This window comes from Convolutriloba macropyga, chromosome 4 (assembly GCF_964194025.1).
Source record: "Convolutriloba macropyga chromosome 4, txConMacr16.3, whole genome shotgun sequence".
NCBI classification, from domain to species: domain Eukaryota; kingdom Metazoa; phylum Xenacoelomorpha; order Acoela; family Convolutidae; genus Convolutriloba; species Convolutriloba macropyga.
The window spans coordinates 66,182,082-66,203,917 of record NC_134471.1 but is presented as its reverse complement, the minus strand read 5'-3'; the positions used below and the strand labels follow the sequence as shown (position 1 = coordinate 66,203,917).

The 21,836-nt window shown below is 34.4% G+C and overlaps 1 protein-coding gene across 9 annotated transcripts in view; it reads left to right on the top strand.

Annotated features, from left to right (window-relative positions):
- Positions 1-21,836, top strand: part of LOC142337839 (glutamate receptor ionotropic, NMDA 1-like) — a 112,960-nt gene that overhangs the window by 42,918 nt on the left and 48,206 nt on the right. For all 9 annotated transcript variants that reach the window (XM_075387390.1, XM_075387384.1, XM_075387383.1 and 6 more), the window contains 5 exons: positions 8,231-8,362; positions 11,606-11,782; positions 15,549-15,655; positions 16,231-16,349; positions 18,557-18,737. In XM_075387390.1, the coding sequence (XP_075243505.1) occupies positions 8,231-8,362; positions 11,606-11,782; positions 15,549-15,655; positions 16,231-16,349; positions 18,557-18,737 (716 nt within the window). The remainder of the gene's footprint in view (positions 1-8,230; positions 8,363-11,605; positions 11,783-15,548; positions 15,656-16,230; positions 16,350-18,556; positions 18,738-21,836) is intronic.

Sequence of the window (21,836 nt, the reverse complement as noted above, 5' to 3'; positions counted from 1 at the left end):
TCATCTCAAATTCCTGTTCCTATATCGTAGAACAGCTATCAACCAATGACTAATTGCCAAGCGCTTGCTTTGTTAATTCAGGGCAAAGGTAAAACAAACAACGTACTAGCCCTGCAGCTAAGCCAGCCGGTTTGGTTCAGTGGTTTTAAGGTTTAGGTTAGCATAGCACTTTTTACCGCTTTTTTTCTTCCTTCTTTACTTTTATTCTTCTAAACGCTTTATATTTGCTATTTGAAACTACGCTGTTAACTGCTGCAACTGCGCTTTTTCCTATCTTCCTTCAATTTATTTTTACGTGTCTTAACGCTTGCCTTTATGAACAGAATTACACTTTTTCCGACTAAAACAGCCAGTTATAGCGCAGTCCTCTAATTCTTTGATCATACGGGGTGAAGGAATTCAATCCCCACCATGAGCGCAACCCTATTCCGATTTTTAGTTATTATTTTTCTAAATTCATTCTTCCTTCACTCACTATTTATTACTTCTTGAATTATTAATCTTAATTAACGACTTTTTCCTCCTATGGAAAAATTTTGATATCTTACCACGCATGGAAAAACGACGAGCTAATCAACTTCTACGAGGCTAGCCTAGAACACCAAGAAAAGGAATTAGAGCATGGAGAGCCAGCAGAAGTCCTTCCCAGCGCTTGAATTGGCTCCCAGCAACAAGAGCAATCAATTGGCTTTTAAAGCGAAAAACTCTGTAGAAACAGGATCATAAACTCATCTTTCCGGAATCGAACTTTCTCTTTTACTTATTGATGCCTTTTAAATTGATTGAACTTGATTGTACATACATTAATAATAATAAGGGTTAAATCTTAGTCCGCAAAAACTTAGGTTTCAAAGCAGAATAATTTTTCTTGTGTGACATCCTTTAAGGTGGAACTTCTATCGTGAAAGATTTTAAGTTTAAATATTGATCGTAAAATATCTGACAAAAAAAATTATCGCGTAAAACCTGCCATCGTGTCTTAACGATTCTAATAGTCAGGCGATGTATTATCTGTTAAGTGCTGATACAATTTTGTCAGATCAATTTTTTTAATCCGATCTCACTCGATAACGTCGCTGAATCACTGGGTGTTACACTTAATTAAATTTCGATTTGACCTGCAAGATATAATCACTGCAGGGTATGTCATCACCCCGAAACCCACCCAAAACTCACCCATCCCTTCATAGCCTCAAAACACAATCATATAAACTTATTGACCAGACACTTCCTCACAATTGAAAATCATTTGAGAATTGGATGACTAGTAATGAATGTACAATACGTGTTTTGTGTTCTAGTGTAGTCAGAAGACGCAGTGACCATTATTAAACTGCTAATTGCATTTCCACTCTTTCCAATTCCCCCTTCCCCTTTTCCCCGCTCTTGTGTCCCCTCTTTAGCCCGAAACAATCTCGCGAGACGGGTCAAAACAATTGCCTCTTCTAATCCAATTACCATTCACAATCGCTCACTTCATGCCACGGAACGCCATTGCTAGATTGCACTTGAAGCTGCATAATTTATGCACGTAATTAGGCTCACTTAGCCGACACGTTGAAATAACCGACAAAAGGTTATGTGAGTTGCTGCTTTTATTTGACAAGAATTACTAACAAAAAGTCATATTTGATGCATGAATTAAATGAAAATTAAACCAAGAAATCAGGTATTTTGATCATATTAGGAAAAAAATAGGGTTTTAACCAAAACGTCTGTTAGGCAAATCTTTTATATTTGATCCATGCTCTGGGTTTTTATTTTCTCTGAAATAGATTTAGCAATGTTAAAATCATTTTTCTTATGATGCTATGCATATGCTTATTTTGGTTTACAAGTGTTGTGAATCGGCTTTGCGCACGTTCGTCTTGGCGTAACTGAACCGTGATTAGAATGGATTTTACAGATTGGTCATTTTATGCTGTAAATTAACACTAAATCACGTTTCACACGTGAACGAATGCAACAACGCATTTAAACTATTCACGCATTAAATACTCCATTTAGGAGACGAAAATTATCTATTAGAATTAACTCAGTTTTATAATCCAGCAAGTGAAAACCAGAAAGAAGGGGAAGCTTAAGTTAAATTTTTAATTTTGGGGTTGAAATTCGATTCAGGTTCGCTCTGTTAGATGGGGATGGGGGGGGGGGGGGTAAACAGAATATATGTAAATCGAAAAAAGTAAGGAGGAGGGGGGGAATATGAATCGAAAGTTGAGAAAAATGAACTGCGAGTTGAACTATGAAATAATTTTTTGGAGCAGAGCAGCCCCCCGACTGCGCTGCTTCAAGGGCCGTCGGCGGACATAGCTTAATCAGATTGCGTGGTAGTTGAATGTCACTTCTCATTAGGGCAATTGTGTGTCTTTTGTATTTGGGCTATAATCGAAATTGGGACTCTTATTGCTTTGGTTCCTTGCTCCTATTCCTTTTCCCACTCTCTCTATTTTCCCAATCATACTCCTCAATTTGCGTCTTTTGATGGACTAAGCCTTTTTGTCCTGCGGTTCAAAAAGGTGCAAAAGTATGTGTGAAAGCCACTTTTGACAGAATTCATGAATGCAATATTATGTTTTATTCACTCCTACAAAGTTGCGGTCGAACAATTTTATAATTAATATACTAGGTAGTTTTAAAGCACGTTTGCGATAGTTTGGTACTCAAATCAAGTTCGTTTTGTGAAAAATTCGGATGTCAGGGCTTGAAAATATGCAGAAAAATTTTAATAAAACATTTTATTGGGTCTGAGGACAAATTTGTTGAACCTGGCGTTTGAAATCCCCGTGACGTTGTTAAAAATGGACTAACTGACAGATAAAGGTAAATAATAAAAACACCGTACGATTAATTTTTCAAGAAATATGCTGCAAGCACAAAATGAACAGATCTAAAATTAAATCCGTAGGATGTTTTGGGTCCAAATTTAAACCCTAGTCCAGAGCTGCAGAAACGAAAAGTTTTTCATCGAACAGAATTATAAAAGGGTAGCCCGTGCTCAATAGCTATTGCATAACTATTTTATAAAGCTTTTCGGAAACTTTTCCGGAAGCGTTGTTTTGAGAAAATTAATTATTATTAATATCCGGTTTGTGTCTCAATCTATCCCAATTTTTTGGGTGAACAGACAAAACAGTCCCAGACAAAACAGTCACGGACAAAACAGTCCCGAATAGCAAAATTTTCCCAGACAAAACAGTCCCAGACAAAATAGTCCCAAGAAAGCAGACAAAACAGTCCCAGACAAAATAGTCCGAACTAAAGATAAAGTTAAGCATATTCGCAACAATTAACAACGGAACCCTTAAGTTATTCATGTGATTATATTTCATTGAACAAATATTAACATAATTTTTGCCAAATAATGTATTTTGTAACGAGTTTTTGGTTTAATCCTAATTCATATCAATTAAAAGCAATGCATTCAGAAGCTCAACTCATAGATTATGCTCGATAATTGTTTGTAGATTAGATTTACAATTGTTCCGATACTTATTTGGGACTATTTTGTCTGGGACTGTTCTGTCTGCTTTCTTGGGACTATTTTGTCTGGGACTGTTTTGTCTGGTAATATTTTGCAATTTGGGACTGTTTTGTCTGGGACTGTTTTGTCTGGAACTGTTTTGTCTGGGACTGTTTTGTCCGGACACGAATTTTTTGACCTTACCCTTTTGTCACGTTTATGTCATTTTGCCTTAATGTTTTGACTCTGATAGCTTTTTAGTATTGAAGAACTTTTGACGCGCCTTGAAGTACTTTTGATTTTTAAATCTTGAGACTTTGTGAAACTTACGCAATATTTTAAAAGCATGAATTTTTTATAATTGCTTTCTTGCAGGTGTTATGTTGAATTTTAATTTTTAAGTTTGCTGGGGAGAAATATGGACCATCTGAAGTCTTAGACTTAAAGGTTAATTTTTGTCATTTTATGTTTTCGAAGAAATTTATAATTAGTATGCTCCGTAAATTTCGCGCGCGTTTGCAAAAGTTTGTTCAAATCACTTTTATTCAAGTACGTTTGACGAAAAATTCGATTGCCAGAAATTGAACTCGGTCTTAATGATCTGCGTGACATTTAAAATGCTCGAACCGGTAGATGAAGTTAAATAATAAAATAATCATACGATCAAATTTTCAAGAATTATGCTAAAAGCACGAGAAAAAAGAACAGATCTAAAAAAAATTAACTTTTTATCCTAGTCCAAAGCTGCCTTATCGAAAAATTGTCATCGCCTTAAAGTAGGCATCAGGAGGCCGTGCTTATTAGATATTGCATAACTGACAAATCTTTGTAATCAAACGAGGATCAAATACGTGATACCAAACCTATTCCTAGTAACATCTCTGGTATTTAAGAAATCAAACAATGGCCTTGAGTATTTCAAGGAAATCATATATGCTACTAATATTATCACCAGAAAATCAGAAACATCTTTTCTGAAAACTTTTCTCGCCTTCTATTCTAGAGGAATTGTTACTGATAATGGGGCTCATTTGTGACAATGGCATTTTAATTTTTTTTGTGGAACAGATGGCAATTTTTGGCCAGATCATATTTTTCGACATGAACCAAGGTGAGTATACGAACCAAATGGTAGTTATGGTGATCTGTCTTTTAATGGCTAGGGTAGCAGTGGTGAAACAAAAAGGTTTCTCGTCACAGGTGACTTACTTAACTCTTAACCGGATTTTTCTGCTCTCAAACTTTGCCTACTTTGAGTGGATTAATTTAAGTCACATGAAGATTCCCAAATCTAATCGAATATGCTTTGAGAACAGTACTACAATTTTTTAACTGCCAATAAACTATAATGTCACACAAACAGTTAAGATTTTTTTTGAGTTTAGTATCAAATTTCGACAAGCGTTCTTTTTGGCCCTGAAAATATTTTATCAATTCATTTTGACTCTAACTTTTCTTTTTACTGTTATTAGCTTGTTCAGACCATCAATCAAGATTGCATGCTTTCTTGCAGGCAATTGTGCTTTCTAAATCACCTGTTTTGCGATATTTTGGTGATTCAATAATTGGGCGATATTAATGAGGAAATCAGTAGAACAACCATCTTTTTGAATTTTCAAAGGGATACTGCTCATTTTTTTTCAATACGTCTTCTATGTAAAAGTTAATCAAAGGAGTTTATTTATCATCACAAAAAAATCTGCCTGCTCCGAGAACTGCATTCATGTTATATTCTGCAATTGACTAATCGCCCTACAAGGAGTTTTTTGTTCGTTATTCAATTGATTGTTTTGAAAATTATTCAATGAAGGGGGTGTCATTTTTTGATGTTCATAATTGCTTTCTTTATTTACAGTTACTTCTTGATACTTGATCTTGTGAGTTATGATCTTATATTTTATGTCTTCGGATGTGACGATGTGATACTTTAAACTGGAAGCAAAAGACTTCTCAGCAAAACTTTTGAAATCAAGATTTGTTATCATTGTTCTCTCTCTGATGAAATGTAGGGTTTTTCACAGATGTGTTTCTTATGTTTTAAAAAAAGTACTATTTAAAAGTAAATTTGAGTTTTTGATATTGAATAAGAAATGTTTCCCCTTTTTGTTATCAATGATGGCGGTGATGACAAAGTTTTTCTTCGAAAAATTTAGTTCATTCAATTAAAAACATTATCATCTATTCAGATTATGAGGAGAAAAATAAAGTGAAATTCATTTTTTCCCCAAAGATTATTACTCATTTTGTAGAAACACACAAACCTGATAAAAAATAAATCAAGTTAAAATATGTATGGATACGGAGAGAAAAAGCAGGAAGCTTTATTCACACAAGCAAACCAAACACAAAATGCAGTTTTCAATGTCGGGAGTGGTATGATCAATGGCAAATTTCATCTGAAGGCTCAGTTCTTTCGTCCACCTCGAGAATATAGCTCTATTTTTGAACAGATTTTAAGAACAGATTTTATGAACAAACCAACATACAGTTGTATTATGTTCTGGGTAAAACAAATAAGACATTAAATTTAGAGGAAGCCTTTATACAACTTTCACAAAGCTTGATATTCGAAGCTCAATTGGGTTTTGTTTGGAAACTGCCAAATGGCAACGGCTATTCGCGCGAGATATCTAGTTGGAATCAACTACCTTTTAAAATGTGCGATTAAAAGTTTTTAAGTTAGTTGTATTGTCATATCTCTCCATCAAGCAATTTTTTAAGAATCTTTTCGCAAAAAAACAGCCCGAAAATCGTTAGATTAACGATGGTATCGAAGCCTTTTTATATGCGGCAGAAATGATACCATTTTAGATATCTATTCATCAACTCAAAAATTTCGCCGGTTAGAGAAATAATTTCAAGAGATTGTTTATTGAAACTTCATAAAGATTCTACCTGAACTGAGGTCCCGTTTATTTTCCAGCGCTGAATCAAAGTAAATTTTGAAATAATAAATTTTAAAAATTTTAAATAGACTATTTAGTCTGACAAGTATCTTGATTAACTTAATTATTCTGAATTTGTTCTGGAATGCATGCCGTAAACATACTGTGCCATGATTGCTAAAAAATATCAGCCTGAAATCAAAGTTCTAAGAAAAAAGCTCAGCATGTGAATACTTTGAATCTACTATAATTAATAAAAAATGTTCAGTCCATATTTAGTCCAGTTGGGGAAGGAATTGGGAAAGGAATTGGGGTCTGCCCCAGAGTTGTTGTTGAATTGTGAGCTGCTGAAATATAGTGAATACGTTCGTCACCCCCCCCCCCCCAATACTTTTTTTTGGGGGGGGGGGGGGGGCAGACCCTCATACATGATCTTCTTTCTGCTGCCTTTTCCGGCGCGTTTGTGAACTGACGATGTGGCGCACCCGCTCCACTTCTGTGAAGAAGGATTCAATAAATTGACCTGAAACAATGCAAACCGGAGCCAAAACTGGAGTTTTAATAACTTTTATTTAAAAATCAGCACGTACTCAGGAGGCTATGAAAGATAAATGCCCCCCCCCTGAGTTGGGGGAGTCGAAACAGAACAGATCCGATTTGTCTTGTGTGATTTAATTTAGGCCACCGAATTGAGATCACAACGGTCTGAAATGTGGCCAAATTAAAAACTTCGTTTCAGGGATCTATTCTGTTCTCTCTCCCCCAGTTACAAATTATACGTTATATAGCAGTTTACAATGTAAGAAACTAGCACGTGCGCCTGGGGTGTAAAAGATATGAGCCCACTAAGCTGGGGGGGGGGGGGCAAAACAGAATAGATCTAGTTTCGAATTAGTACTTAATCATTTCAACTTTACGCCGTGAGTCATCTGATGCATAACAATGACCAAACAGAGAAGTTGCTCACAATTTGCGAACTGCCTTTTCCTCAAGCTCAGTTGTACAGTAACATTCCTCGGAACAGCCCCCACGTCCACATCCACACCCCCGTCCACTCCCCTTCTTTGTAAATGGCGCTTTGATTCCAGACGTCCGCGTCTTTAGATGCAACTCTGGACACAGCAGCATATGTGTCTTTACATCTTGTGACTCAGTTTTCATGCAGTTTCATCTTGCTGGAATTACTTTGCTGCGATCCAAAAACACCGTTTGACATGAATTTTGTCTGATCATGATAAAAATCAAGTTTTTATCTGTCAAGTACAATATCATGATTAAAAAAGAATTGTCCTCGGACTAGGGTCCGGGTATGGGAAACATCAGAGTCTTTAATGAAATCAGCAAAACGCTTTCAAATTCAGCAAAACAGAAAGAACAAACAAACATTACTACAAAAACAGACGATAAGTTAATTGGTAATAAATGGTTGATAGCAAACAGGTTTCGAAAATGGAGCAAACCACTATGCAATCTCGGGGTAGCGAGAAACGTTTTAGCATTTAAACACACGTTGACCGATTTTTTGTTAGATCAGCTTGCGCAAATTTAAAATTTCTAATCAACAGGTAGGATCTTTCACGTCCTGCTTTTATCTGTAATGCGAACAACCACAATGATTTAAATATGTGGTTATGTTTCCCGAATTTGTATGTCTGTGAACCAAAAGTATACTTAGGGCGGGAGGTCAACCTGGACTTTAAATGCACAGTCCAGGCTCATGTTAAGTCGAGCTTAGAAGTTTTCATGCGTCGAGCATGGTCTTTTCACACCATTTTGTGTCGATCATTGTCTCTTAGTGAGCTGGGGTTTAAAACTGGGCTGCGGTATCTTAGACGATGAGCTCCAATTTCGTTGTAATTTGTTTGTTTGTTGTTGTTTACAGGTGGCTGTTCTTATCATCACACACCCTCCCGGGTCACCCGAAGTGCTGCCTGTGTCGATTGCTTACACCTGCAGCTTCTACAAACTACCCATCATATCCATACACACCAGGGACACTATATTCTCAGAAAAGGTAAAAATCACAAATAAAAAAGATAAAAAACAACAATAGAAAGAATTCAATAACTATACATCAAACAAAATGCAGCATATTACAAAACTCTAATTGTTAAATGAGAGATCTAGTCGAGGGCGTCATAGTCGAGGGTTAAGGCGTGTGTATCACACGCCAGTAATTAATGGTTCGTGTTTTTGTGTGACTTTGAGCTCTCACTTCACCAGAGCTTCAGGTTGACCATAGCCTGACCAATCTTGGCCGCTAAAATGAAACCACTGAAAAATCTTGGCCGCTAAAATGAAAAATTGGTCATAGTCACCAACAAGGAGGCTCGGTAATGTCCGATTGCATATAAGGTTCCGACCCCGCTCATCCGCAATTTCGGCATAATAATCTACCAAATGAGGAACACATAGAAAAACCCAAAAGTTCAAGTATTTTAAAATAGTGTATGAACGAAAAGATAGCCTCCAAAGCAAATAACTCAGTGGAGTAAAAAAATGATGCACTAGATTAATGTGATTGATATTAGGACAGTGAGTTAAGACAAACAGCAAAATCAAACAACAATAACAAACACTAATTACATCAAAGACTTTACGTCCGAGTTCAAAAACAAAACTTACTAACAAAGTCAACATAGCGTCAGATAAAAGTGAAACTAAACAAAATAACTTTTACTTCACCAGAAAAGATATGGGACCAGCACCTAATAGGGCTTTGTAATAAAAAGACAAGAAAGAGCAAAAACAGTAAAATTGAGAAATTTAACTTTGCTGTTTTTACGCTTATTTTTAAAATAAAACATTTCTTTCAAAGTAATGAAAACCATTAGACATCAACTAAAATATCCCATAGGGTTACAATTACCAATGATTCTATAAAAAAGCATTACATTATGTCCTTATTTAATTTTTTATGAGGTTAAAAAAGAACAACAAATAGACAACAAGCAAAAATTCAATAAAACATGGCAGAAAACCTTGTCGAAGCCGTAAAGCATTATTTTAGCAGTCAAAATTGGTTCAATTGCGCCTTTTTCAAAGACAGATAATACAATGTGACCTCTCTTTAATGAAACTAGGTGACAAGTAGAACGTCTGCAAAAAGAATGTCAAATATGACAAAATTACAAAAAGTAATTTACTTTTTTGTGAAGAATCCGTGTCGAAGCCAGTAACGTCATAACCAATTCTTTGAAATCATTTGATTTTGTTTTTACAATCCCTTTTGACACGTTCCCTTGACATCAATTTGGTCATATTTGACCTGTCATTTTCGAGACTATGTAACAAATAGAGCAATAATATAAATATTAGCAATAAAAAGAACAAAACTGCGAAGTTTAAAAGAGTTTTTTTATTTTCGGAAACCATTGTTTTCACAGTCATGAAAGCCATCGGCTATCTTCTAATATCAGTATATCGGCTAATCTATTTGTACATTAAAAACCGATGAAACCTGTCATTTTACAGGAAATTTGAGACGACCAAAACGACAGCAAGAATGGCAGTTAAAAACACAATTAAAAAATACAATTAAATTCTTAAAGAAATCCACATAATCATAATCCACATCTTAAAAGATTTTGATATGTTCAATTGTGTTTTTTTTCAAAATCAGTAATGTGATATGTGGTCTGTCAATATTGTTTCACAAAACGAGAAAACGTGAAAAATGGGCAAAGGCCTAAAAATCAAAATAAAATTGCGAAATCTAGTAGTAGCAAAGCCAGAAAACCATTACTTAAGGCTTAAAACCGCAATAAATTTTAAATTTTTATTCGGTAAAAAGAAGCAGTATTCTTTCGTTGGTGACACTAAGCTACATATAGACCAAATTAAGAAAAATAGAGGCAAAGTTCAATAAGCCTTTTTTAACTTAAAAACCAAATGTCTTCAAAAGTCAACACGACTACGAGCTGTAAAACAAAAAGTACAGTGATACAGTAATTTGGAGCTGCTTAGGAAGCATTTGGACCTATCATCAGTGGGTTTTGATTTGAAATCTTTTGTCTTTTAATTAATATGAATAAAATCAAATTTATTTTAAGAAGAGGCCGACTGATTAGAATCCGAATTCTTTTCGGATTGTAACAATCCAAGATTGGTCCAAACCTAGCCTTGCTAATGCTGCTCGTCCGTTAGGAGCACTCAGTTTTTCAAATGTTATAGATATAGACAACTTATTAGTTAAAAACTCAAAGGTTCATGCTGCGTTTTTGATAATCAACGAGAAAAGTTAGCAAAAAACGACAAAGTTTCAATTACAGAGCACTCTCAACGGAAGTTGAGGGAGAAATAGTCCCTTTTTGAGTCTACAAAGATTACGTTAGTGGTGTTTGGGTGTGTACTTCCTGCAAATTTAATCAGAGTGGACTAAAGAAACTTAATTCGTGCGTGCCGTTTTTGATGAGAAAGTCTAAATTTTGAAATATTTAGCCAGATAGAATTAGCCATGAAATTAAGTAAAAATAGCCGACAATATTTCTTTGTCTTAAGAAATGAAATCAACAACACTTTCTTAAAGAAATTTAACAAGTTTTAGCAAAATTAGCAAAAATTTAGTCGAAAACTCAGGAAAATGTGAATGAAATCAACTGAATTCACTCTATTATCTCAAAAGTTTAAACCTCGATAACTCCCTTTAAAAAAGGAAAATGAAAAAAAAACTTTTTAATTCCATATTCTACGCTGGACAAGCTTTCTAATAATACCAGTCTCAACTGTCTACGATGAATATAACGATCGGCCAAAATTGTCTGAACAAAAAAACCCATTTGAGTTTATAGTCCCCCTTCAAGAGGGGTCGGAACAAAAAAGAGCAATTAAGCCGAGGAAAGAACAGTCTGAATTGTGATGGTTAATAAAAAAAATTGCAGCCGGGAACAGGCCGCTGTTGACTAATGCTGTTCCGATGCGATGACGGAGAAACCACAGATATTAACTACAACAGTATGAAAAACAAACAACAAACTGCATGAAAAAACAAAATTGGACAAACTGATAGTTGTCCCAAGATTTTATCCTTAAGTCCACCCCTAATTGCCTGGGATGAATGTAAGCTTAATACTTGGGACAGAATTTGAACTAATTGAGATATTAAATTTTAAGAGTGTGGGTCATTTTTTATGTATGACAGCATTTTTGAGCTCCTGTTCCTAAAACTTTTGCCCTTTGATAAAGTTTTTTATGCGAATTCCTGATTATTGTCCGTTTTATCGGCTAAGTTATCCCTATTCGATGTTTCTGTTTGTAGAATATCCACCCGATGTTCATGCGACTGGTGACTCCAGTGGACGCAGAGCCAGCAGTGTGGGTGGATCTCATGATCAAACACGGATGGAGGAAGGCCATCATTCTAGTGGCAGATGACCACAATGGAAACAGTGTATACGAGGCTGCCGTCAATCAAGCTACACAGAAAAACGTACAGGTACTCTCCAGATCTTTTTTTTGCATTTCTACCCAAGGAAATTTGACATTTCGCAGCTTAACTTTTTTGGCAAGCAATAAAAGAGCAAAGCGAGTTGAACAAATTTTCTGATCAATCGGAGAAAATGAGCACAAAGACTTTTTGAAACTTTGCAATACTAAACATGATATAGATTGTGGTACCAAAAAGCAACATATAGCTTAAGTGGTGCAGAGTGCAGTTAGCTTTTGATCAGGGTGGTCATCGAAAGTAACCCATGATACAGTCGATCCGCAGATAACCAGCTGATAATTATTGAGCCCGATTATTTTTTAATGCTGAGAGCACAGTCCAAAACTAGCTAAATCTCGATTTTGTTTTTCCCATAAAAATGTGGGCAACCTATTATAATGGAGTTAAACGGATAACTTATATTTTATAATTGCATGCGGAACTCTTGGAATCTTGAGAAGCTTAGATAAAATCTTGGTTGATAACTGCATTTCCATAAAAACCTGCAAACGTTTTGCAATTTTCCATAAATCTGGTTTTTCCTGAACTAAAATCCTATTCAGCGCTTATCAAGATTTATCAAATTGTGTTTATATAAAAACTATATTTTTTAAAGAAAAAACACAGCAAGAATTCATTTAAAAGGGATTTCAAATCACTTCAAGTAACCCGTCATTAAGTTTCTTAATTCTGATGTGTAGTAAGCGATGTGTACATTTTTCACAGACATTTCGAAGAATTTTGGAGTCCTTTTTGTTCCAGCTTTCTGGCACTCTCTGTTAAATTCTCTCAAAAATGCTGTCGCTTTAATTGTTCTGTTTTAAAATACTTGCTCAAAAAAATCTCATAAATTTCTTTCTAATTTAGATCCAGATCGTATCCGGGAGTTTTTAATACCTCCCCCTTATATTGTATTGTCCTAAAATATAACATCAAAAAGTCTTTTTATTTCACAAAATAACTTCAAAATACTTTAGCGTTTAGTTTTCGTGGACATCCAACAAACAATAAAATCCGTCCCCTTGACTGTGTAACACTCAACAAAAATTTTTTTGTTTCAAACCTCGCTCCGGCCATCTGAAAAATTGAAGAGTTCAATCACTGAAAGCGTGCGATCTGTTTTGTCATCAGTAAAATCAAAGGGCAATCAAAATAAGGAAAGCTTCTCGAAGAAACAACCAATTTAATCAGAAAAACGCAAAAAAAAACTATTGTCAAAACGCCGTTTACAGAATTTTTTCAAAAAACAAAGTATCTGGAAGACCATTTGTCCTATAGATACTGTGTTTATTTGAAAAAATTCTGTAAACGACGTTTTGGCAAGAGTTCTTTTTTTCGTTTTTCCGATTAAATTAATTGTTTCTTCGAGAAGCCATCCTTGCCCTTTGATTTTACTGATGACAAAACAGATCGCGCGCTTTCAGTGATTAAACTGTTCAATTTTTCAAATGACTAGCGCGAGATTTGAAACAAAAACCTTGCGTCCATTTTTGTTTTTGAGTGTAACACAGTCAGGGGGACGGAATTTATTGTTCGTTGGATGTCCACGAAAGCTAAACGCTAAAGTATTTTGAAGTTTTTTTGTGAAAAAAAAGACTTTTTGATGTTCTATTTTAGGACAATATAATATAAGTGGGAGGTATTAAAAGCTCCCGCATATGATCTGGATCTGAGTTAGAATGAAATTATGAGTTTTTTGAGCAATTATTTTGAAACAGAAGTAACAAAACGGCAGCATTTTTTGAGAGAATTTAACAAAAAGTGCCAGAAACCTGGAACAAAAGGTACTCAAAAGTTTTTCGAAAATCTGTGAAAAATGTACACATCTCTTACTACACAACAGAATTTAGAAACCTAAGGACGGGTTACTTGAAAAGTGATTTCTAAATACCTTTTAAATGAATTCTTACTGTGTTTTTCCTTAAAAAATTATAGTTTTGATATAAACACATCTTGATAAATCTCCATAAGCGCTGAGTAAGATTTTTGTTCGGGAAAAACCAGATTCATGTAAAATTGCGAAAAGTTTACTGGTCTTTCTGGAAAATCAGTTATCAACCAAGACTTTATCTAAGCTTCTCAAGGTTTGAAGAGTACTGCATGCAATTATAAGTTATAAGTTATCCGTTTAACTCCATTATAATAGGTTGCCCACGTTTTTATGAGAAAAACAAAATCGAGATTTAGCTATTTTTGGACTGATCTCAGCTTTAAAAAAATGCGGGCTCGATACTTATCAGATGGTTATCTGCGAATCGACTGTATGATGGGTTACTATCGATGACCACCCTGATCAAAAGCTAACTTTTAGCTGATGATCAGTGAGGTATCATCTCATCGCCGCTGAAAAAATAAACAAATGTTTCACGCGTAACGTTTCTTAGATTTAGAAAGAATAAACACTTTCAATTTGCATTTTTGGATGATGATTATGTCGTCCGACAACCAGTTTTTTTCCGTTGTGTTTATTAACATTTTTTTGATAATCTCCTTCAATTGTCTTGTCTGTATAATGAGTTTCTGCCTTTTATACTAAGTATGGGAATCTTTACATAGAGCTAAACAGGTTTTTTTTGTTGTAGAAAATTGGAGCTCCTACCGGAAAGTTATGGCGTTGAACGTAAATTTTTGGTCTTTTGCAAACTTTTGTCGGTCCTTTTTCTTAATGTCGCATTTAGAAACAAAAGTTTTTTAAAATTTGCTCAGTTGAAATTCAAATCGATTGCTGTATATTAATTTTTGAGATATTTTTGATCACATAATCGAGTAAAATGTCCCAGACATTGAAAATGGTTACCTTTTTTGTTCTCCAACTAATGACAGATAATTTTTTTTTAAAAAAACAAAGTTTTCAAAAAGATTTGTTCATCTTTAGGGTTAAAATCAATGGTTAAAATCAATGATTTCGCCATGGTCGTTTTTTCAAATTTTTCGTAAGATCATTGAAAATCTCGATATAAGTGTTCATATGTTTTTGACGTTGAAAAAATAGCGATTTGTAGAATTATTTTGCCAAGGTTTGTGACAATTTTGATTTGTTCATGATTGGATTAGTTTTGGTTTTTTTGTTTGCATTTCTTAAATTAGTAACTACCTCATAGTTTGAATATTGAAAGTTCAACAATGTGTGACCTTGGTCAGGTAGAGAAGTTGGTTTTCTTCATTGCGCTAATTTTTTAACATGTTATATAGTCGCTACTTGAAAGATGAGATGTTGTTGTTTGTTATTGGGTAATCGGTGCGCTGTGAACAAAAACATGTAGAAATATGAATAATTTTGTCCGTTATTATTCTAAAATTTTTTTGTCCATTAAACTGGTAAAAAGTCCCAAAATGTTTTTTTTAAGTTTCCAATACCCCTGTGCTGCTAATTAAGAGAGGATCCTTATTGTTTTCAGGGAATATCGGCTCAAGTTTTCAAATTTCTTGCTACTTTTATCAATTTTAACCACTTTTTTCCATTTTTTTCATCTGTCTCTCACTGGATTTCCATGAACAAATAAAATTTATCTGGAAATGTTTACTTCAAATTGAAATGCTTGGTCGCAATATATTGCTAATTTGTGGACTTGACGACAAATGGCAAAAACATTGTAAAATTACCAATTCGTATGATTGTTCCTTTGTCCTCATAACCCACACATTGAGGCCCTTTTTACATGTACTAATATACGTTTTATGGATTTAAAGATGTAAAATGAACCAAGTGGTTAGTTTATGGTAAGGGTGCCTTCTCGTAATGCATTAGTCTTGTTTTATTCATTTTCTGTTCCAGCTAATTGGGGATAAGTTTGGCTTCTATGACCCTAACCAGCCAAATGCTGATGAGATTTTGAAGAGAATCCTGGATGAGAAGATCAACATCGTCTTGTTCTACGGATCGTAAGTTACGTTCAAAGTTGCTTTCAAAAGCAGATGCATGAGAAAGCAGATGCAGAAGCCGAGTCAATGAGGCATTTTTCGGGTCTTTCCTCATTACAGGCCCCCATTAAATCATAGCCCCCATTGTGGTGTAATTTCTATGATGACCCGGCGTCTATAAGTTCAAAACTGTCTTATTCGAACCACCGTCAGTGCTAAAACACACATTAATTGCCTCTTGGAAAAGTTTGGGTTTTACAGGGTAGGGGGAGTGGGAGAGGGTCAGGGGGGGGGCAGTTTTGAAATGGTTAATTTTTAATTTTTTTAAAAATCAATTTTTTCAAAATCTATAAAATGTTAATTCAAATTTTATATTTATAACAAAAAAAAGTTTGATTAAACATTTAATTTTTAAGAATCATTTTATAAAGAAATGAATAGTTTGGTGCCATCTAGAATACGACCAACGGCGTTTGAAAATCTTAAGATCGGTCATCATCATTCTTCGAAAACTTTGTAGTTCCGTGTCAGGGAAGTCTAAAAAAAGGAAAACCAATTGGGAAAAATTAGTATTAAAAATTTATGTGTAATTTCAGAGCTAGTTCCTCCTCACTCTTCTTCAGTCAAGTGTCTGGTAGTAAATACGCAGCTGAAGAACTAGTCTGGATAGTGTCCAGTAGTTCTCTGGAAGCAGTGCAGGAAAATGGAATCACAGGTGAGTGCTTTCCCAGCTAGGAAAACCTCTAATCGGATTCACCAGGAATTTCATCAAGAATATTTCAGAACTTTGGTAAAAATATGCAAAAGTTAGAAATATTCGTTCGCAAAAGTTAGAGAAAAAATAGCTGCAACTCGCTTAATTTTTTTAAAAGTAAAATTGAGTTAAATTTCGCTAAAAGTTCAACTCAAGAGCTGAAAATTGCTGAAATTGGGTTCAAATGCGCATAAAGCACTTGAACTTTTAAAAATATCTTTAGGCCGCTGTAGCATGTAATCAGGACAAAGCGGGCCGGTTATCGCGGCGAAGACGCGACGCGCGCTAAGCGCGCCCATCGGTCCACCATGGGCAACTTAAAATACGGGTATCCCAAAATTCTTCGGCTTGCGTGACCTCATTTTCAAAATACGGCTTGCTTGTCTATCGACTTGCTTGACCGCCACCAACTACTACTATTTTTTGTCCTTTAATTTACCTTTTAAGTTATGTTTTCAGATCTCATATAGTACAGTATTTACTACGGGGAATCTTTCTTTGTGAGAGGCTTTTTTTCAGATCGTGGACAATAAAATTGCAACGTGGAGTTTTTTTCCTGTTAAAAAGCGAAAAAAGCTTCGTGTAAAATTTTTATCAGATAGTTTTTTCTAGCAATTTTTTTGTAGTTAGAACCAGGCCTTACGCAGTAACACTTTCACATCCATTGGGTTCTCAGAGTTCATGAAAACAGTGAAAAAAAAACTTTTTCGATGTTAGAACTAAAATTACCACAGAAAATTTAAAAAAAGCTGGAAAAGAGATAAAGATTTCAGAAAAATAACTAGAGAATGATTAAAAGTTTCTCATTACTAATTTTGATCAGTTTTTTAGTGTTGCATTGGCACAAAATGTAGAAAATTGAATAAATTTTACCAAAAAGATATTTGGGCAACGTAACTCACCGAAAAAGAGAAATATTTAGCAGTGTTGTCTACAATTTTTGACGTTTTTATACACCAAAAGCTGGTGTCTCATAGAGCCAATAGTTGTCTATGAACTCATAGGTTATCGAAAACCCTTGGATGTTCATTTTAACAATTTTTATGAAAATTAAAAAAAAGTCATTTAAGTAATACTTTGAATTCGACAGCAAAACATGGTTCTCTTAGTAACAATGGGCAAGCCTAAGAAACTCTATTTTTTGTCTCAAAAGTATTTGGGCGTCTTTCAACAGTTTTTTGAGCTTAGAATCTGTTCTGTCAAGTTTATTTGGTGTACAAATTTTACGCCCCACAGGCGAAGGCGCACGTGCTATTTTTTAAACAGTAACATGATATGTAACAATATTTAACTATACAACAATATCCGGATAACAGCAACATTGTAAGTCAAATCTAAATCATAGTACCTACAAGTCTGTGTTTTTATTATGAACATATTATGATCATGCCGTTTGTTACCATGAAAAGTGCTTTTCAGACAAGAAAAACAACAATTATCTGTGTAGAGTAAATCACTATAGGATTTTAAAACTTAGCTTAAACTGTTGAAAATTAGTTTTCAGTCTAATTAGTTTTTATCATTGATCAACTTTCAGGAGATATAGTATACTCCGGTTTAGAATAAACGTTACAAAAAACGTCTATTATGCTACCTTTAGTGAAAGAAACAACGTTTTTTCTTTCTCTAAGTGTAGTGTAGTCGAGGTTCTTTGTAACGATTTATAGTAATATGATATGGATGCTGATCAGTAATAAAAAAGACTGAAAACTAATTCTGATCAATTTATATTCAATTTAAACATCTTTTCTGTTTGCCCCCCTTCCCCTCGAGCCACTACGTTATGCACCCCGCCCAGTTCGAGCTTTTAATTGAATAAATTATCCCATTAGTTTTATTTCATGACGTATATAGAATTTTCCTCAGCTTTTGGAGGTATATATTCAATTGAAGGATTTTTTCTGTTTGTACCCCCCCCCCCCCCTTGCCCCAGTTACAGAGCACGTGTCATTACACAGAAAATCATAATGTAAAAATATGCGTATAGTGTTGCAAATAATATGCACCCTTTAAGCTGGCAGGAAGGGGACTCAAAGCAAAAAGATCCCACCCAAAAAGCATAATAGATTTTTTTTACGATTGATTTACAACATAATTTGTATGTATGGGAGTCATAAAAAACAATGATGGGGGAACCATAATAAATTCATTGTTTTAACTTTTTGCAGGTTCTCTTGTGGCGAGACAGGCACAGGGTGACGACTACAGATTGTTATTACACGATGCAATCAGAGTGGTGACTAATGCTGTGCCCAGGGCTATCAAAAACAATGGACAGAGGTGGACTGAGCCGCTTAAAGAGTGCAAGGACACGGTGGATGGGTGGAAGATGGGCACTCCACTCAAAAAGTAAAACTCCACTTATCATTTTTTGACTGCGATCATGAAAATTTAGAAAAGATAACCAGATGGGTAAATTATTACATATTCTCCAATAAACTGATTGTACTTAATTTAAATAGATCTGCAAATATATTAACACCTTGTCGAAATTTAAATGACTTTAAGTAAAATATGTAAAGTCCAGGTAACAATTATCTTAACTAGGCTAAGGTAGACTGATGTTCCAAGCGTTACCTTGATTTTAACTTAGAATGAGCTAAGCTAAAAAAATACCTTAACATTGTTAAGTTCATGTAACCCTATTTTGGGAACGTTTTTATGTACTAATATGCAAATTTTAAGCAATATTCTTTCTTTTATTTTGCTCTTGAATTTTGAAATTAAATCAATTGGCTCTCATGTTTTTTAATTAGCCGCCGTCAGACTCTCAAATGGTTATTATTTAGGCGCTCTCCTTTTTTACATTTCAAAGAATTTGAATTGTATTGGAGTGCTGTCTTGTTTTAAAGATCTGTTCACATATTTTTTGTTTTTTGAAGTCAAATTGGAGTACTAATTTTGGTCCGAAACAGGAAGTGGAGCAAAAAAGCGAGGGTTTTTTTGGCGTGAGATGTTTTTGCTCTAATTTTAAAGTAGAGTGAGAAAACGGCGTTTGAACAGAAAATCGTTTTCTCACTAGTGGTTTTTTTTGTTCACATGCGGCATTTTGACATTGATTTTCTGTTTTTTTTATCTGATTTGTTTTAGAAATGGTTTTCCCAACTCATAGTCCTTTCTAGGTCTAGTTTTTGTTTAGTCAATGGAAATTTTTTGAATTGTATGTCAAGACTTGTCCTGCTATGTTTTAAATTCGCTTTACCTCTTAATCACGTTTTTCGTTTTATATCAGTCACGATTTTCAAGTTTAACTTCTGACTTACTTCACTCACTGTTTCAATTGAATGGATTTTAAATTCTTTCACGCATTGAAATACGCAATGTAGTGAAAACGGTCAATGTCAAAAGAGCAAAATCAAAAGAAACGGGATAAACTCGATAAAGCCCGGTCATTAAGTCATAGTGCATTAGGTTATCAAAGTTCATTAGAGCGATTACTAGCTGATTTTAGTTTTAAGCTTAATATCCTTCAGTTTAGAAGCTGAGGTAAGTATAGGTTTAGAATCTAAATCAAACTGCACACTGAATTAGAACAATTTTTGGCACTAAGGAAAAACTTTTGTCAATTTCCATCTTTCTTTTTCCTTTTTCGATTTCAATCCCGATGTGCGTCCAGCGCGTCAACGGCTGCTATTTTCCTGCAATTTGCCGGCTATGTTTTAGAAAAGAACATAAGATGTAATTAAATTATTAAATCTATTATTTTTGGGACGTTTCTTAATGTTCAACTGGATGTTTTTGATACAATCATCTGGCATCTTTTAATCGCCTTTCAGTCTTCGAATTTTGAAATGTTACGAAAATCTGTCACAGCTGTTAACCTACAGGTTTAAATTTTCTAAATTTTACGTTTTCAGAGATTCGACTGAAAAGTAAACCATTACGATCAAAAGTGTCATCCTTGAAATAAAACTTCAATAATTTTTTGGAGACAAATGACAAAGCATTGCATTGGCAAATTACATTACGTCGCAATTTTTAGCTTCCTTCACAACACTGTACTCTAAATAGTCACTATTTTTCACGACCCTGTAAGAATCGAACTTTAAACGTGTGTGGAATGTGGAAGTTTGCGAAAGAAAGCAAATTCATTGAATTCCCGGGTCGCCACTACTTAGTAGTCATACAAGGATCATATATGATGTCGTACAAATCATATATGATCCTTGTATGATAACCGAGAAATCATATATGATCATAGTATGATTGCCAAGAATCGTACAACTATTTTTCGCAAATCTTTTTCCATTTATGTTTGTATTAAATTTTATTCGGTAAGGCATCACCTAAGTGATTCCCCGGCATCATTTTGTGATCCGCAAAAAGACCCAAATATCGTTTGCAAAGTTGGGCACTACATAAAAGAGTTAATCCAAATAGATAACTAAAAATTTGATACTCTCTGAAGCCAGTTTATACCTATAAATGCTCATTTATACGAAACATAGAAAATGTTTTGCGTATAACCTCATATTGGTTTTGTGAATATGTTCAAATTGCAAAGTGATTTTTATAGCGCGTTTAAAGAACCAAATGTGGATTTCAAATGCAATATAATCTTTTAATATGTCCTCTGACTACATTATACGGGAATTTGTGGCACCAGTCAGTGTTATATGTGTCATATATGACCTTGTATGATTTCCATGAAGTTTACTCAAATTCGATATGAAATGAAAATTAAACAGTTTTTAGGCTTTGTATTTTTTGTATGGTCCCTGTATGATTTCTAGGAAATCATATATGATCCTTGTATGACTACCAAGAGTTCATACAAATCATATACGACCTAGTATTATTACTAAGAATCATATATGACGCAGTATGGCTACTAAGAATTTTATATGATGAGTAACCCGGGTTGGGTCTCAAAGATTTAAAATAATTCGGGAAAAAAATTAGTGGCTAATTGCACACTCAAAATTCAAGTGAATGGATTTTAAATTCTTTCACAAATTGAAATACGCTATGTAGTGAATACGGTCAATGTCAAAAGAGCAAAATCAAAAGAAACGGGATAAACTCGATAAAGCGCGGTCATTAAGTCATAGTGTATTAGGTTATCAAAATTCATTAGAGCGATTGCTAGCTGATTTTAGTTTTAAGTTTAATATCCTTCAGTATAGAAGCTGAGGTAAGTATAGGTTTAAAATCTAAATCAAACTGCACACTGAATTAGAACAATTTTTGACACTAAGGAAAAACTTTTGTCCATTTCAATCTTTCTTTTTCCTTTTTCGATTTCAATCCCGATGTGCGTCCAGCGCGTCAACGGCTGCTATTTTCCTGCAATTTGCGGGCTTTATTTTATAAAAAAAAACATAAGTTGTAATTAAATTATTAAATCTATTATTTTTGGGACGTTTCTTAATGTTCAACTGGATGTTTTTGATACAATCATCTGGCATCTTTTAATCGCCTTTCAGTCTTCGAATTTTGAAATGTGAC